General features: G+C 38.1%; 3 protein-coding genes across 3 annotated transcripts; 1 reads left to right on the top strand and 2 right to left on the bottom strand.

Moving 5' to 3' along the window:
• Positions 1–1,372: 1,372 nt before the first annotated feature.
• On the bottom strand, positions 1,373–3,880 carry LOC131942753 (p53 and DNA damage-regulated protein 1). Its single transcript, XM_059302673.1, has 4 exons — positions 3,790–3,880; positions 2,342–2,515; positions 2,042–2,145; positions 1,373–1,726 (listed from the first exon to the last, which is right to left on the bottom strand). The coding sequence occupies exons 2-4, from the start codon at positions 2,470–2,472 to the stop codon at positions 1,569–1,571; spliced, it is 393 nt and encodes a 130-aa protein (XP_059158656.1). The 5' UTR covers positions 2,473–2,515; positions 3,790–3,880; the 3' UTR covers positions 1,373–1,568.
• Positions 3,881–3,902: 22 nt separating this feature from the next.
• On the top strand, positions 3,903–7,151 carry LOC131942752 (exosome complex component RRP46). The gene is made up of 2 exons (XM_059302671.1): positions 3,903–3,997; positions 6,289–7,151. The coding sequence occupies exons 1-2, from the start codon at positions 3,964–3,966 to the stop codon at positions 6,957–6,959; spliced, it is 705 nt and encodes a 234-aa protein (XP_059158654.1). The 5' UTR covers positions 3,903–3,963; the 3' UTR covers positions 6,960–7,151.
• Positions 7,152–10,952: 3,801 nt separating this feature from the next.
• LOC131942755 (uncharacterized) lies at positions 10,953–16,220 on the bottom strand. The gene is made up of 4 exons (XM_059302675.1): positions 16,060–16,220; positions 14,565–14,758; positions 12,566–13,712; positions 10,953–11,096 (listed from the first exon to the last, which is right to left on the bottom strand). The coding sequence occupies exons 1-4, from the start codon at positions 16,218–16,220 to the stop codon at positions 10,970–10,972; spliced, it is 1,629 nt and encodes a 542-aa protein (XP_059158658.1). The 3' UTR covers positions 10,953–10,969.
• Between the last annotated feature and the right edge of the window lie 906 nt (positions 16,221–17,126).

Here is a 17,126-nt window from a genome sequence, read left to right as displayed (position 1 = left end):
TAACAATTTTCAAAAAAAAAAATCTGTTTAGCTATACCTGTTTAGGTCTATAGTCTTGCTGCAGTTAAAGCCTAATTATAGAAATTGTAATATTTTATAATGGATTGTAAAAAAAATGTATCCCCTCCCATATATTCTAATCCATGACCATGTACAAGAACACGAATGTACTCTTCAATTTAATTGACTTTATCCTTCAAGTCTCTTCTTGATTCATTTAACTATTGATTGTAATAGCGTGTCATAAAAAACATAATGGCAATGTTCAAGTTTTATTTTCAGTGCTTGAGACAGCACTTGTTATATTGCTGTCTGCATAAAATCTATCACAGTTTAATTACTTTGTTTGGTAGTTTGACTAGTACGGCTTGAGTGTATTGTTTAATGTTTATCACCTCCCACACCTTCCCTGTATTACTTTATCCCCATACACTTTAACTACACATCAGTTTAAAGAAACATTTTTTTCTTTGTACATTTTATGAGGCCCACATAACCATAAGGATAAAATGTTTATTGCAGCTTATTTTCATAGTAGATCAAACATCTTATATATATATATATATATATATATATATATATAATTCTCTACATCAACCTAACATGAGGGACACCACCACTTATACGCACACCGACCCACACCCCCCCTCCCTTCCAAGCATGCTCAACAGATCATATCGCTACTATCCCCACCCGTCTGTTGTGCTGAGGTTCCTGCTGAATGTTTACAATTGTAGAGCCGGGTCGAATTAATGACGGCTATTAAGGGCAGATAATACAGTTTTTAAATGATCTGAAACTAAAGGGAGGTAATTGTATACCAAGTACTGAATGACCTTGTGATTATTTATTTTACCTGATTAAATATTTACAACCCATATTGTGACTTAACTGTACTCTTGGTACAGATAAAAAGATTTTCCTGTTTAAAAAAATGTGAAGTACTCTTTTCAAAATAAAACAGTCCACAGGACAGGTGAGTAGAGTTCATCTGTTACCTAGGCGTACGAAGGGATCGCGTGAAGGTATAGCGTGGTCAACATTATGCCTATCCACCTTTACCCCAAGAAGAGTGTAGTACAGTGCCAATTAGACTATTTGCAGTGTTTTGAGCAGTATTTTTTAAATGGGTGGGGTGTATTACAAAACACCTTCTTCCAATTAAATTTTCAGATGTGTTTATAATGTGTATATAATTATGTGTGTATAATATAAATACATACATACATACATATATATATATATATATATATATATATATATATATATATATATATATATATATATATATATATATATATATATATTATATGAAATTTAAAGAAAGGTTATAATTAAAATCAATTAACGAATTAAACAACAAAATATGATATTAAATCAACAGTTTAATAAATAAACATTCAACTAGTAAAATCTTAAATAGTATATGACATTATTTCAAAACATTAACTTCAAAATCAACAAGCATTGAACATGAGGCATTATATTTATACAAGCCATTACAGATAAAAACAAAATGGTAAAATGTACGAATATCCTATGAAAAAATGCCAGAAACAAAAAATAAATCATAAAAGACTTTGTACAGACTTGAGCTCAGCAGATGAAAGGGGAGAGAGATTAAATCCTTTTAGATGGTCCTTATGTTCTAGATCATGCAGCTCATTCACTTTAACTTTTAAACTTGTACGAACTCTGCTCATTTCACCATCAAGAATATCGTAATCTAGAACATTAAAAAATTACTTCCAATTACCAAGTACAATACAGTTGAATACTGTGCTGCTAAATGAAACATAAAATAAAAATATACATTATAAAGAGTTGACTAAAAAACAGTAATATGCATGTGGGGGTGGAAAGAAGAGCTATAAATAATTTTCTTAATATTTTCCTGTGATACATGTATAAAAAATGTTTCTAAGATATATAATTTCCTAATTCTATAGGAAACATATTTCTAAAATTTTATTTTAATTTCAGAGATAAAGCTGTTTGGTTTAAATGGTTGATTAATTTGACTTAAAATAAAAGCTGTTACCTTTAGACAACATCTGTACTGCTTTTTTCTGATCAACTTTTAAAAACATTTTCCCCGCACAAATCCATGCCTTTTTATCCGCTCCTTTATCCTGCTGTAGTGCTCTGAAACAGAGGAAAGTATGATAAAATTGTCTAAATAATATTAAATTGTATTGCTAGAAAAAAAATTGGTTGTTGAAAAGTTGATATATTAAACTCAATAATTTGTTGCAAGATTTATTTTATTTATGCATTTTATGAAGAAAACAATACTAATGGTGGTGAAATTATAACTCTAAATACAAACAGACAATTTAACCTCATAGCCTCTCTTGTTTTGTTTCGTTGTCTGTCCAAGTCTATTAACTCTCTGCGACCAGCAAGAATGTCTTCAGCAACCACTTCAATCCGAGACAAGTCCTCCAGCATTTGATTCATATCCTTATCCATGGCTTGCTTATATCAAATAGCTAATGCATGTGTATTTGAAGACCTGTTAATTGATAATAAACAGTTATGCTACTTCACCAACTAAATCCTTAATTATGATTTTATTTTGAAACGAGTTATTAGAGCATTAGACTATAAGTTATGAAATATAAGGGGGTATAATTTTCCAACCTGTGTCCAAAAATACTTTCAACAATAGGAGTGTTTGGCTGTTAGTTAATATAGAAAATAATGAAAATAGAGAAAAGAAGACCCAGTAAGTAATCGATAATTTATTCTTATGTTGGATAAATGTTTTTTACTGGTATTGGGTCAGTAGTAGTTAGAAATCAAGTAGTTTACAGAATGTAGTAAATTAAACTAGTAAATCTAGCAGGGTAAATATCTAAATCTAGTAATTGTAGTAAAGTAAAGTTCCCTTTTCAAACTTGACGGTCTATAGGGCAAGTGAAGTAGAGTTCACTTGTTTCTGTGACCTTGGCATATGAAGAGATAGTGTGGTCAGCACTATGCCCAGCCGCCTTTACTTTCCCTAACGTGCGTTAGGTACCCATCAGAGTTGGGTGGACTCAGGGACAGTCTTCTGATTTGAACCCGGATTCGAACTCGAGACTTACGGGTTAGCAGTCAAGTTCTCTACCGCTAGACCACTCCATCCCACAGTAATTGTAGTAGCATAGTAATAATTATTTGTTATTAGTTGACTAGTTATTAGTTAAACAATGTTTCTTTCAAACATTTCTCGGGTGGGGAAGGGGGGGGGGAGGAACGTGAAACTTTTTGGGGGGGGGGGGGGGATGGTTGTATATTGAATAAAAAATAATGTTGTTCAAGGGGGAGGGGAGGGGTAAGTCGTGCTTGACCCCTACCCCTTTACTTCTCGAAGAGATGCCTCATCATAATCATTCACATACATTGATTGAGAGAATAAAGAAACTAATTTTTATGCACTTGAAATACAACTGCTCTAGAGTCAATATTGAATCTACTATAATCTATATTCTATCTATATCTATCTAATCTATGGCATGGGCTCAGTGGCGTAGCTAGGATTTTTGGGCCCCTATGCAAAAAGTGTTAGTGGGCCCCTCAGAGGCGTAGCACCCCCCCCTCTCAAACTTTCGAAAAAGGGCCCCTATTTCAGGCTATTTGCCTTGGGCCATTGGGCCCCTATCATCTATGCCTTGCTGCTTGCTTACCCTAGCTTTACGCGCGACTTTACGGTAGCTACGCCACTGCATACCATTGGCCGGATGAACACATTGTCAGACACTGGTATAAGCAATCATCCCTATCCCTAAAAATAATATGAATTACATCTACTACTCTTAGCCTTTAGATCATCTGGTCAACAAAGGTGCTCAAATCATTCAACCCGCTTCTTCTTCCATTCATCACTTTTTCTTCCATCAGTGACCTTTACCCGGAAGTAGATCTAAAAGTATCCAAACAAACACAAAAGATAAAACACGCCGATAATCTTCTTTCAGCATGGCAGCGGCATTTCGAATAGTGAAAAAAGAAGGTAAAGAGTTTAAAGAGTACTTGAGGAGCTTAAAATAAATAGATCTCTATATTCTACTTTAAAAAGCTTAGAAGTTCTAGATCTAGACTCAATCCAGCTATGCAGTCATATTCTAGGGTAATCTATCGTTTTGGGTACGTAAAATCGCCCGCGATTTGTAATGTGAAAAACAGGTGACTCCTTAAATTTTAATAATTATTTCACATTTTGAGGAGGATTTATGTTTTAAAAATTCAAAAATGTTTCCTTGATTCATTTGTGTACCTGTTTTTAAACAATTGAATTAAAACTTTTCCGTAATAAATGAAGACTAGCGATGTTTCCAACAGATGCAACCATGCTCATTTACTATAGCAGCCATCTTGTCTAAGTTTTATTTTTATAAGCTTTAGCGCCAGATTCAGGAGGAAGCCACTCTATTTTACAAATGGCTGCTGTAATATATAGCAAATCTTGCTCTCAGACACTGTTTAAAGTTAATTTCTGGCCTATATCGATATATTTAGCTATTGATTTAGGTTTATTATTCATTTATCTATAATATTTGACACAAAAGTATAACAATATAGGCCCTACTTCTATTACTTCTATTAAAGCCTTGACAATGAGGTAACGTTTTCGTACATAAATAGCCGCGGGCGATTTTACGTACCCAAAACGATAGATTACCTATTCTTTCTAGACTAGATCTACTCTACAGATTTAGATTTTTAAATTTTATCCTAGTCTAGAAAGTATTAGTCTAGCTAGAACTAGATCTAGATTCTAGTCTAGAGTCTCTTGGTCTAGAATCTAGAGTCTAGTCAAGTCTAGTGTAAACAAGTGTATCTAGATCTAGAATCTATCCACTATCTAGATTCTAGATCTAGATTTATAAAACTTACTAATACTTAGTACTTAGATTTAGAATTCAGTTTTCAATTTATTAGCCTATTAGTATTAATAATAAGGCCGATGCTAGCCGGAATAAGATACGCATGTGATAGATGCTAGCCGGAAACTACGACTTGCCTTCGCGGCGATGTTTTCGATGGTACTGCGCATGCGTGTGTTTACAACCGCTGAACCCTAACACCAACCCTAATCCTATCCCTATCCCTATCCCTATCCCTATCCCTAATCCTATCCCTAACCCTAGCCCTTATCCTATCCCTAACCCTAGCCCTAACCCTATCCCTACCCCTCATTCTAACCCTAACCCTAGCCATAGGTCACTGCGCATGCAGCAGAGCTATCTTTTGCCGACTAAGTGGAGACGTTGGGGAGAAAAATCTTCTTCCGAGTAGTCACTTCGTAATATAATATAGATCTACTTTATGTTGAATGAGCTCAGTCAATTTTTAAAAAAGGAAATTAATGTTTAAAAACAATAAAACTGCTATTTTGAGGAGGGATAGAGTATGGCTTTTTTGTGCTTATGTGTGGCAGTGAGAAGTGAGGTAAAAAGTGTCAAAAAGTGTGACAGCATTTTAAGGACTTCTTCAACCCCCCCTCCCACCTTGAGAGAAAGACTTTCATACTTCATAGACCAAAGCCAAAAAATGTATATTAAATCAAGAGAGTACTAGATCTAGGTCTAGATCTAAATTTAGTAATGAAAGTATAAATGAATTCTTATTATCAAAGTTATTAATTGCAAGTCGTAGTTTCCGGCTAGCATCTATCACATGCGTATCTTATTCCGGCTAGCATCGGCCATTATATTAATCTATTTTAGTATTTATATTGGCCAGGCCCTACTATTTACAAAATCATCTTTTTAAAATGTGAAATAGTGGCTGAAATTCAGATTCTAACGTTACTTTTCAAAAATGCAAAAGTGTGGCATCACACTATCAGACCAAACCTCATCACATATCACAAAATTACAAACCCCCAACCCCTTATAAAGTGCGATATCATATGAGTATGTAGAAGAAGCATGCAGCAAGGTTATGTAACACTCTCATAGAAAATTAAATTTTAACTTTTATATATTTATATTCTAAAAACTCAGATTGTTTGTATGAATATGTTGAAATGTTCCAACTTAATATTTTAAAATCGTGTTGAAAATTTAGTAAATTACTAAAATTAATTTATTTCAACTTAAATGGGGTGCTAATTTTAAGGAAAATGAAAACAAACAAGCTCTGTAAGACTTCACCAATAGTCATAATTAGCAGCCCATTTAAGTTACAATAAAATCTGTTATACCAGGCTTGTTTCAGTTAAAGATTTTTTTTTTACCATTTTGGAATTTATTAATAAAACAAATGATTTACCAAAGCAATTTGTTTTTTTTATATTAGATTTGGAGGCAGAAGAACAGAAGGAGCCTAACCACACACTGCGATGTTTAACTTCAGAATTTGGTTGCCTGACACGTCAGGATGGCTCAGTGAGTTTATCCCAAGGCGACACAACCGCCATAGCTGTGACCTACGGACCGGCTGAGGTCAGAATGGTCAGGGAGCTCATAGACCGGGCAACAGTGGAGCTGATTTACAAACCCAAGGTGGGGATGACAAGTCCAGCTGACAGAAAGTACGAAACTGTTTTAAAAAATGCACTGGACGCCGCTATAATGACAAGCCTACACCCTCGATCGTCTATCACGGTGATTATACAGGAGACAGAAAATACAGGCTCGTACTTAGCTTGTTGTATTAACGCAGCATGTATGGCGCTGCTCGATGCGGCAGTCAGTTTAAAATTCCTGCTGGCCGGCGTCGCCGTGGCGGTGTCGCAGTCCGGGCAGCTTCAGCTGGACCCCACGCTCCAGCAAGAACAGGAGGCCAGGGCTAACTTGACTTTTGTCTTTGAGAGTGTGGATCTAAAAATAGTAACAGTCGTGACGACAGGGAAGTTCACCCATGAGGAGTACAAGCAAGGGCTGGAGTTATCTCGTCTGGCTGCCGTCAATGTGTTCACATTCTTCAGGGAATCTGTCTCGAGGAAGCTGCTTCATCTCTGCAAGTGACGGTTTTAATCTAGAGTGTAGAACTTTGTTTTATAAAATAAACTAGACTTGTTAGCCAGAAAAACAACAAAATTGTTGGCCAAAATAAAATATGTTTATACTCACTAATTAATGTTTGACCCGGCACATATTCCTCAAGCATGTTATCAATTAATAACAGCTTGTTTATTGTTGTAAAAAATGAAATAAAAAATCCAGATGTAAAAGTTTTTAATAGTTCAAATTGTTATTCATATGAAGTGCATGTATTTATATGATCTATATAGGGACAAGCTGGTCATTGATATAAAATAATACTTGTTAGGTAGCAACTCTAAGACTGATTAAAAAAACCCCATTGGACTTAGATGGTGTAGATTGTTTAGTTAAAGTTTTGATTATAAGAAATTGTAGGTGTATACGTAATTGATCATCAAACCCAGATTCTCAGTCAGTGGTTGGGTGGGTGGGGGCTGCTAGAGTAAAATGAGAAAATAAAGGAGATATGAGCATATGAAGAGCACTAGTAATATTTTTACTGTTCACTAACTGAGTAATCCCTCCAACAAACTCCTGCATCTCGTCCCAATTGTGCGCCAGTCTTTACTAGTCCAAATAGTAATAGTGACCCATTCTATACTCCTTTCAGTGATGACCCAGTCACCACTACTACTGGCCCCTAAGGCTACACAGTCTCTACTGGTTTCAATGATGACCTAGTCACCACTACTACTGGTCTCCTATGGTGAGCCAGTCTATACTGCTTTCAATGACCCAGTCACCACTACTACTGGTCTCAGTGGTGACCTGTTCTGCACTACTGGTCTAAATAGTGACCCAGTCTAAATATTCTTGCAAAAGATGACCCATTCTCTACTGCTTTCTGTGGTGACCCATTGTATACTGCTGGTCCCATTGGTGACCCAGTCACTTCTGCCTTAAGTGGTGAAGCATTCTATACCATTGGTCTCAAAGGTGACCCTGTCCACAACTGGTTTCAAAAGGTGACACATTCTCATGGCCAACCTTGTAGTTTCATAACACCATTGAAGAGTTATGTCCCTTCATTTTTATTGTTGGTATTTTTAATAAACATCACAATCAAGGGAAACAACACTAAAATTATTAAAAATGATTTTATTGCAACCAAGCTCATATGTCCACTATCTACACTGGGCAGAAAAATCTCCGCTCAACTAAAGCAAATGTGTCGGATTCGAAAATTCAAAATACATAATACAATTTTGTTATCACTTGAAAAACAGTGGCACGTGATCCGTGCAGCTATTTATAGAACATTCTGTGTTTACAGACAATACACATAAAACAGCCAATCTCAGCAGTAGTAAGAACAAGCGTAGGTCTATGATTACATGATGCTTACATTATGGGTCTATGGTTGTATGATACTTACTATGTAAGCCAATGATTACATGAGGCTTACAGTGTAGGTGAATGATTACATGATGCTTACAGTTTGGGTAAACGATTACATAATGCTTACAGCCTATGTCAATGATTATATGATGATTCAATCAAAAATAAATGCTTACATGCTGGTTAGTTCTGGGCCAGTTAAGACAACGTGCTTACATCTTGGGAAATGCTTACACAGACAGTGCTTACAGCCTATGTTAGTGCTTGTAGTCTGGTTTAATGGTTCAATGGTGCACACATTTTGTACATTTTATTTTTATCGTCACACACAAGTATACTTTGCAGAGTTTTTCAGGCGGTTTTCTTCGTGTGTGTTTGTGGGGGGGGGGGGGGGGGTGGTGGTAAAAATAGGCCTATATATTTTCTATATAAATTCCATTTCGTGGGTGGACATGTTTCGAAGAGATACCTGAAATAAGCTCTTGATGTTATGTAATCAGAACCCTACACATTTCTTTGCATGATCACATAAACATGTTTTTAAGTACATATCTTATGGGCATATGTTTCTCTGAAACCACGCACTCATAGAAATAATCATACACATCGTTTTATAAAAACACATTCATACATAATCATACGAATATACCTCGTGCAGCTACATAACTAAATAAATAATCATACATTCCCCTTGTTAAATAATCATACATTCCACTAGCTAAATAATCATACATTCCCCTAGCTAAATAATAATACATTCCCCTAGCTAAATAATCATACATTTCCCTCGCTAAATAATCATACATTCCACTAGCTAAATAATCATACATTTCCCTCGCTAAATAATCATACATTCCCCTAGCTAAATAATCATACATTTCCCTCGCTAAATAATCATACATTCCACTTGCTAAATAATCATACATTTCCATAGCGCCTCAGTGAAGTTTTGTATAAACGTTCATCTAACGAGAGTGTTTTGAAAAAAATTCCTCGTGAACACTTCTTACACGTAAATTTTATGAACAAGCAGACGTTTGGTTGTGACTACAAACACATTTCCTTTGGCATAATCATACATCTATTGAGTTCAATCACACACATCATTAAAGTACACACATTCTTTATGTACACTCAAACGATTTTTTGTGCATAATTACAATCAATACTTCTATCGCATACACATTCGTTGTGTACGCTCAAAAAACATTGTTCGTGTACAGTAACACATCTATTTAGAACAATCACACACATTTATTGTGTACACTGTACACACTTTTCTTGTGTACACACAAAACAATTTTTTTTGCGTACAACGACACACATGTGTTGTGCACACTCTTGTACATTTACACTCCTTTATGTACACTCACATCCTTTGTGTACATATCCATGTACATATCCATGTATGTACAAATGCAAACATCATGTATGCACACTGATTGTCTTTTGCTGAAGTCAACGATTTAAAAAAACAACAACCCAAAAGTTTATAATCTACAGTCTACAACGCTTTACTTTCTGTTAAATAATGACCCTTGGTAATCTCATAATGTAGCGTTGGAATATTATTCTGGAATAGTTTAGCAGTAAAAATTGTTAAAATAAACAAAAAACAAAAACAGTAGAAACATTGGCGGAAGCCGGAAGTACTGTAAACCATATTTTATCTGGCGCCATCTATTTAAAAAGTGTTCACAAATTTGGATATATTACTTTTAGTTGCATGTTAAATACTGTTTTGCTAAACGTTTTGAAAGGCCAACTTTCTGTAGTGTTTAATTGATAATTATTGCTGCTACTAAATACTGTTCTAGTCATCATTCACTATTTTAATAATGATCTTTTTACGAATAGTTGCAAATCTTCAAGTTTTTACATGTGTTTCTTTTAAAACAAACCCAGTAGCGTAGCGAGGGGGGGGGGGGGGGGGGGGCGGGGTGGGACATATGTCCCCGGGCGCCGACCTTAGGGGGCGCCAAAATGGGTTGGAAAAATAAATTGAAAGGTTGAGGGGGGTGCAAATCGAAAGTTTGAGGGGGGGGGGGGGCGCAAATCAAAATCTTGAGGGGGGTGCAAATCGAAATCTTGAGGGGGGGGGGGGGGGGGCAAATCGAAAAGCTTGTCGCCGGGCGCCGGGAGGGTCGCTACGCCTCTGAACAAACCCCCGCATTACTTACACACTTGACTTCATTATTTAAAGCTACTAAATATTGCTAATCTTCTGCACGCCGTTTTTATGCCTGTTTACTTATTATGCTGATTAAACTTGAAATGAAGTTAAAACATTAATTTTGTACACTAGGCTTTACATTTCAACGGTCAAATAAACTATGGTTTACAATACTTAATGTTGACGAAACTTAACAAAAATTACCCAATAATTTCCGACGCTATACTGGGAGATAACCCACTCGACATTGTATTTCAGTTGTCAAATGTATGGTGACTCGTATTTCAGTAGTCAAATGTATGGTTTACCGTACGTAATAAAGTTAAATGTTTAGGAAACTCAACAAATATTACCGGATAATTTCCGGCACTATATTGCGAGATTACATAACCCTCTTTAAAACTTTTTGGCACAGTGATAATTTCACGCTACACTTTAAAACTTTTTGGCACAGGGAGTGACGTCATCCATCTGTCAGCAGTCACGCATGGGACGACATGTGGCGCGTGAGATGATGTCGCTCGCGGAACGCCTCGTGACAAATGTTACACTTGAGTTTCTCCTCGCGCTTCCGTTTCATGGGGTCGAACTCTCGCTTGTGGTGAGATCTGAAAAATAGTTGCCTCGTTAGAAGTGGCAGCAGGAGGCGCTTAATTCAATCACGCGCGGTGTCCGCGCGGTAAAATCGATAGTTTGCTTCTGATTAAAAGTGCTACAGGAACTCGATTGGTTTTATTATTATATTATAATCATAATTTGGGCATTGTTTATCTAATTATTTTATTATTTTCATTATATATAATTTTTTTTACTTAAATGATTGTTTCTGGCACATGACTTTTCCTATTCGACCAATCAGAAGTGTGTAAATAGATTTAAAATTAGACCTATTATAATTTAGCTTTGCAAAACTTTTGTATTTTGTTTTCGTAAAAATGCAAACCACCCAACCAAACTGTAGGGCTAACATAATTTTTACAAAACCCTCACAATCTCATAATACTCCTGAAGTAGAGTTCATCTTGTTTTGCTTTGGTATGCCAATTTCAAAACTTTCTTTACTTTCCCAAACCCAACTGGGTACTCAATAGAGCTGATTAACCCAGAATGTCAAGCAGACCCTATAGTCAACAATTGACAAGTAGATATTTGTGATGACAAAAGACACCACTTACTAATCGACACGCATGTGTAATTATTTCAGTTATTAATTCGACAATATGGTGTACGTCTCGCTAGTTATTTTAAGCATGTTTTATGCAGCCATTACAGTCTGTTGTTAAGTGTACAGGAGTATACACGCTCTTTGCGTACACTAACTTGGTTTTTAAAACCGTTATGTAAATCATGTCTAACAACCGGAGCAGTTATGTCTTATATCTTAAATCTACATTTAAAAGTTACGTCACAAACCAATTTCAAGCCAAATATAATAATTATTTTTTCCCCTTAATTTTCGCAACACCGATTATTTTAAGAATATCGACATCAACATTGCTTATCTAATCTTAAAGATAAAAAAAAATAAAGATTCCTTTAGATCCATTGGGTAGATGTTTTTTTTTTACTTCAGCATATGTATGGATGGTGTGGCCAGCACAATAATCAGCTGCCTTTACTTTCCCCAACGTATGTTAGGTACTCATCATAGCTGGGCTGACTCAGGGACGTACTACAGTCACTGGTCCGAACCGGGATCCGAACTCGAGACCTTCGTTAACAGCCTAATTCTCTACCATTTGACCACACCATCCCAAATCCAGTGTTTCTTCCAGACTTTTTTCTCCGGGGGGGGGGGGGGGGCGGGGGGCGGGGCGGTAGACTTTCTTCGGGAGGGGGGGGGCGGACACTGTTAAAAGTATATATTTTCTATATAAATTTCATTTCCTCCGGGGGGGGGGGGGGGCGGTAAACTTTCTTCGGGGGACGGGGACGGAGCGCCTCCCCCCCCCCCCCAAGATGCCTGGAAGAAACTCTGCCCAAATCTTAAACATAATACTTAAATAATTGTCGTTAGCCTAAAATATATCTTGTTGAAGAGTTTTTTTTTTAAATAGAGACCAATGCTCCTACTGACCTCATGTGATAGACCAGGTCTGATGTCATACGGAAGGTCGCGTTGCACTTGGCGCACCAGTTCTGCGACAGGTTTAGAGCGTTCATAGGGGAGGACAAGATGGTGGGGTTCGTACTCTGAAGCAGCTTCTCCACCATGGGGTTCGTGCTCTTGAGGAAGCCGAGCGTGGAGATGTGTCTGTCGGCGAACAGGGCCTGCTTGGCCAAGGACTCGCTGTTTCTGATGTTGGCGGCGAAGGATTCGGTCAGCGGCCCGACGGTGGGGATGGTGGCCCGGCACATTTCTAGCAGACCCGGGGGGATCTGGTCGGGGAATGCCGAGTGCGGGAGGGGGATCCCCCGGGAGGTGCCGATGAGAGAGCTGCTGGAGACCCCGAGAGATGACGTCGGAGGGATCATTTGTAGGCGTGGCATGTACAGCCCCATGACAGACCCCCGTGGGGATTCGGCGTGGGATGATGATGATGATGATGATGATGATGATGATGATGATGAAGACATGGGTGACGAGATGGTTTTAACTGGGGGGCGGGGAGGGGGCGGCATGGAAGAAGAACACGGTTCGCTGGGTTGCGATCTGGAAGTGGGGGAGGGGTCGGGGAGACGCGTGGGGGAGACGGGCGGGGAGGAGGGCGACTGGGCTGCGAATGTCAAGGTCGTTTGAAGCTTCTCGACTTTTCTGAAGGCGCTCATGCTCTCCGAGTGGGACTCCAGGCCCTGGTCGCGCGGCGTCTCGTCCTTGAGCCTGCTCACGTGACTTTTACTCAAGTTCTCGATGGAGTGGGTGATGACGGAATCTTTTTTCTTCCTCTCGATATCAATGGCCTGTTTTTTGGGGAAAGGCTCGTCCCCCGTCATCTCACCGATGTATGCTCTTTTATGGAAAAGCGAAACCACGCCATTGTTGTTGTTATTGTTGTTCAGGTACGCCAGTTTATGTTCGTGATCTTCGGGGTTTCCCATTTCTTCAGCTACTTTCGCTATCCTGCTGTAGATTGTGTTTCCGTTTATTTTCGGCGACGCCGGTAAAATTCGGGAGAGTTTGAGATCGTCGGCGGTGAACGTGCACTTGAACTTGAGGTGAGCCCTGAGCGGGTAGGGGAAGTCAAACATCTCCCCGCAGTGTGAGCAGATGAACTGCTCGTCGTCTGGGAAAGAAAAGGAGAAAGAGACGGTTAGTGGGGCAGTGTTTCTTTCATAATTTTTTCTTCTGGGTGGGGGGGGGGACTGGTTAAAAGTATATATTATCTCTATACATTCTATTTCATTTAGGGGGTGAGGGAAGGGCGTGTGTGTGACGGGGGGGGGGGGGGGGGGTCGACGTTCTTCCGATGCCTGAAAGAAACTGTTAGCGGGAGATTTATGAGAGGTAGGGAGGTAGAGGCTATCTGTGGGAGGTGGGGAGGTTGTGACGCTGTAGGTGCGACATCGGATGATGGGCGACTTCTTTCAACAATCGTAACTCTTCTATTTATAGGCTAACTTCTTGGTTTTAAAAATGCATTGTACTTCGAAAGGAACTACTGCAGGGGCCATTCATAAATTACGTCACGCTTTTGAAGATATTTTTTTACCTCAAACACCCCCCCCCCCCTTCTCCATTGTTACACATTACAAAAAGCCAGACCTATAAATCTAAAATGACGTACCATCTTCCGCCTACATTGCTTTTTTTTTTAAACATTTAAAGCATCGTTTTCTCTGTAAAATATTTTCTTTTCTGGACCAACATTGAATATATTCAATTTATTTTTTATTACAATTTATAAAAACAGCATTTTAAAAATGCAAAATAATGTCTAAAATTCAGTTTCTTACATACTTTTATAATTTTTCCGAACAACCCTCTTGTCCCACATCGTCAAATAATTCCCCCCCCCCCCCCCCCAAGGCTAGGAGTGTGACATCGTTAATAGAAGACACCTTAAACCTATTTTAGAATTACATGATACTTTTTTTTTGTTTAAAAAAAACGCCAAAAGAATGCAACCTATAAATACCTCGTTTACAGTTAGTCTGCAGCTCCGGTACGCCTAAGAGCTGAGTGAAATCCTTGCTGTACCAGACGAGAAGCTCCTCCCCGGCCTTGACTATCCTCAGCGTTCTGTAGTAGACGCCGCCATCTTTGGGATACGCCTCCATGTTCTGCTCGTCACCGTCCCTCGCCACAGACACATAGGGCAACCAGTCGACGCTACAAAAACCTGGCGACCGATCTTGGGTGTCTACCTGTAAAAAAATTGTAAAATATTCGTAAAATATTAATTAGACATCTAATTAAGTCAAATTTGATGTTTAATTGCATTATTATCGGGTCTTGAAACACGTGCCAAGTTTGAAACGAATCGGTAAGTTAGAAGTGCTCGAAATTTTGCTCGGCATTTTTGATTTATTACGATAGACAGGAAGCAAGTTAAATAAAAGCTTGTAAAACTAAACCTCTTGTCCTTTGTTTAGCATTTGATAGTAAGTAAAAAAATGGTATTTTTGGTTTTAAAGAAACAGTCAAGATTTCGTCGTAAAAAAAGTTATTCTATTATCTTTTCAAGTAGTAAGCGATTATGTTAGATACGTATGATGGGTAGGATTTATTTTAGGCGTCTTTCAGGGGGTGCTCCCACCCCGAACAACATAGAAAACAAATAATTTATGCAGAAAATATGTACTTTAATGAGTGCCCCCCCCCCCCACCCCCTTCCGGACGTTTTAACTCCTTCACGGAAGGTTTCAGTGTTTCTTCCAGACTTTTTTCTCCGGGGGGGCACTTGAAATCTTCGGGGGGGGGGCGGTAAACTTTCTTCGGGGGGGGGCGGACACTGTTAAAAGTATATATTTTCTATATAAATTATATAAATTTCATTTCGTTCGGGGGGGGGGGGGGGGCGGTAAAAATTTTTCGGGGGGGCTTCGCCCCCCCGAAGAGATCCCTGGAAGAAACTCTGGAAGGTTTTACAGCCCGCAATCTTCCCCCCCCCCCTTCTTTGGAGTTAAATGCCTAAAAAAATACTGGTGATAGGATGTTAATAGTTTGGTTTGATTATAAAAAAAATGTGGTTTTTTTTAATAAAAATATTTTTTTTGGTAAAGAAAACGGCTAAAATTAAAACTGAATACGACAAATAGCAGTTTAAAAAATATCATGTTTGCTATTTCTGACATGCGAATTTCTTCCGCCGTTTAATTATACGAACGTGAAAAACAAAATTAATGGCGCAAAATAAAAATCGAAAATTACAAACTGATGATTGTAGATAATGGTAATTATGACATTATAAGCTGACATGACGCACTAGCAAGATGGCAGTAGGTGACATACGACAAGCATTTGTGACATGTCAAACATCGTGAAGACATGCCATGATGATAAGACAAGACACTAACAAGACACAAGACAACAAATATAGCGACAAGACGCCAGCAGTTATATAGTAACATGAAGTTATACTGATTCTGAACGACACCAATATGTCATGACACAACACACAGACTTATGACGTCATTAAACAAGATGACGTCAGACTTACCCGTACGACCGCTCCGTTTGACGGCTTGTCATTGGTCAACATCCCGATGACGTAGGCGGGGTCAGTGATGTGTGCTGGGAAGGGGCCGAAGATTTGACCGTAGTCGATGTCGGTGATGGTGACCACACCCATGGTCCAGAGTTCTGTGAGGGAGGGGGGGCTGTAGGTTGTAATAGGTTTGTGAGGTTTACACATGAGTGGTTCACACAAAAACCTAGTAGGTTGTAATAGGTTTGTGAGGTTTAAAGATGAGTGGTTCACACAAAAACATGTAGGTTGTAATAGGTTTGTGATGTTTACACATGAGTGGTTCACACAAAAACCTAGCAGGTTTGCTTGTGTTAGTATGAATGACATAAAAACCTACATGTAGGTTTTCTTAGATTAATGTGAGTGGCTATCATACAAAAACCTACATGTAGTAGGTTTTTTTTAGTTTAAATCATTGTGTCTGACACAAAAACCTACAGTTTGTAGGTTTTTTTTAGCTTTAACGTGAGTGACACAATAGACCCTTTTTATGTGGTGGGTTTTCTTAGTTTTAATTAATGTAAAGTTTGACACTAAAACCTATAGTTAGTAGGTTTTTTAAATTTAAATGAGAGTTGCACTTCGATTTGTATTTTTCTTTAAAGTTTACATGTTATAGGTTTTCTTAGTCTTAATATGAGTGTCTGTTACAAAAACCTGCCGTTGGTAATTTTTTCTAGTTTAAACGTGACACAATAAAACATATAGTAGGTTTGCTTAGTTTAAATATGAGTGGCTGTCACAAATTGTCGAAGCTCAAGAAAAGACATTTTTTTTTGTCTACAGAACTTGAAGATTTATGGAATACAGAAACATATTTTTATGGCATTCTCTAGGATCAGATAATTCTATTGAAATTGTAGCTCATTGGTTAGGATGCTAAGGTCGATAGGGTATGGAAAAAATAGGACCCTGATGGTATTCGGTGCTCAACAAGGCTAGTGTTTGGTGTCCCGCTAAGCTAGAGTCACATTTGTGCGTCTCACTAGAGTCACTTTTGTGTCCAGC

Source organism: Physella acuta, unplaced genomic scaffold, assembly GCF_028476545.2.
Source record: "Physella acuta isolate Inbredline_101_S28 unplaced genomic scaffold, ASM2847654v3 ptg000425l, whole genome shotgun sequence".
In the NCBI taxonomy this organism is placed as follows: domain Eukaryota; kingdom Metazoa; phylum Mollusca; class Gastropoda; family Physidae; genus Physella; species Physella acuta.
This window is presented reverse-complemented; position numbering and strand designations above follow the sequence as displayed.

Bases quoted from the DNA above. Each gene is read 5' to 3' on its own strand.
- LOC131942753 (XM_059302673.1), bottom strand. From the start codon at position 2,472: ATGGATAAGGATATGAATCAAATGCTGGAGGACTTGTCTCGGATTGAA. The intron at 2,146-2,341 runs GTTAAATTGTCT...CCTCTGTTTCAG, and splicing joins AAAACAAGAGAGGCTATGAG to AGCACTACAGCAGGATAAAG. The intron at 1,727-2,041 runs GTAACAGCTTTT...TTAATGTTCTAG, and splicing joins AGTACAGATGTTGTCTAAAG to ATTACGATATTCTTGATGGT.
- LOC131942752 (XM_059302671.1), top strand. From the start codon at position 3,964: ATGGCAGCGGCATTTCGAATAGTGAAAAAAGAAG. The intron at 3,998-6,288 runs GTAAAGAGTTTA...TTTTTATATTAG, and splicing joins TCGAATAGTGAAAAAAGAAG to ATTTGGAGGCAGAAGAACAG.
- LOC131942755 (XM_059302675.1), bottom strand. From the start codon at position 16,220: ATGGGTGTGGTCACCATCACCGACATCGACTACGGTCAAATCTTCGGC. The intron at 14,759-16,059 runs GTCATAAGTCTG...AGGTTTTTGTAG, and splicing joins ACGTCATCTTGTTTAATGAC to CGTCGACTGGTTGCCCTATG. The intron at 13,713-14,564 runs GTATTTATAGGT...TTTCTTTCCCAG, and splicing joins GCAGACTAACTGTAAACGAG to ACGACGAGCAGTTCATCTGC.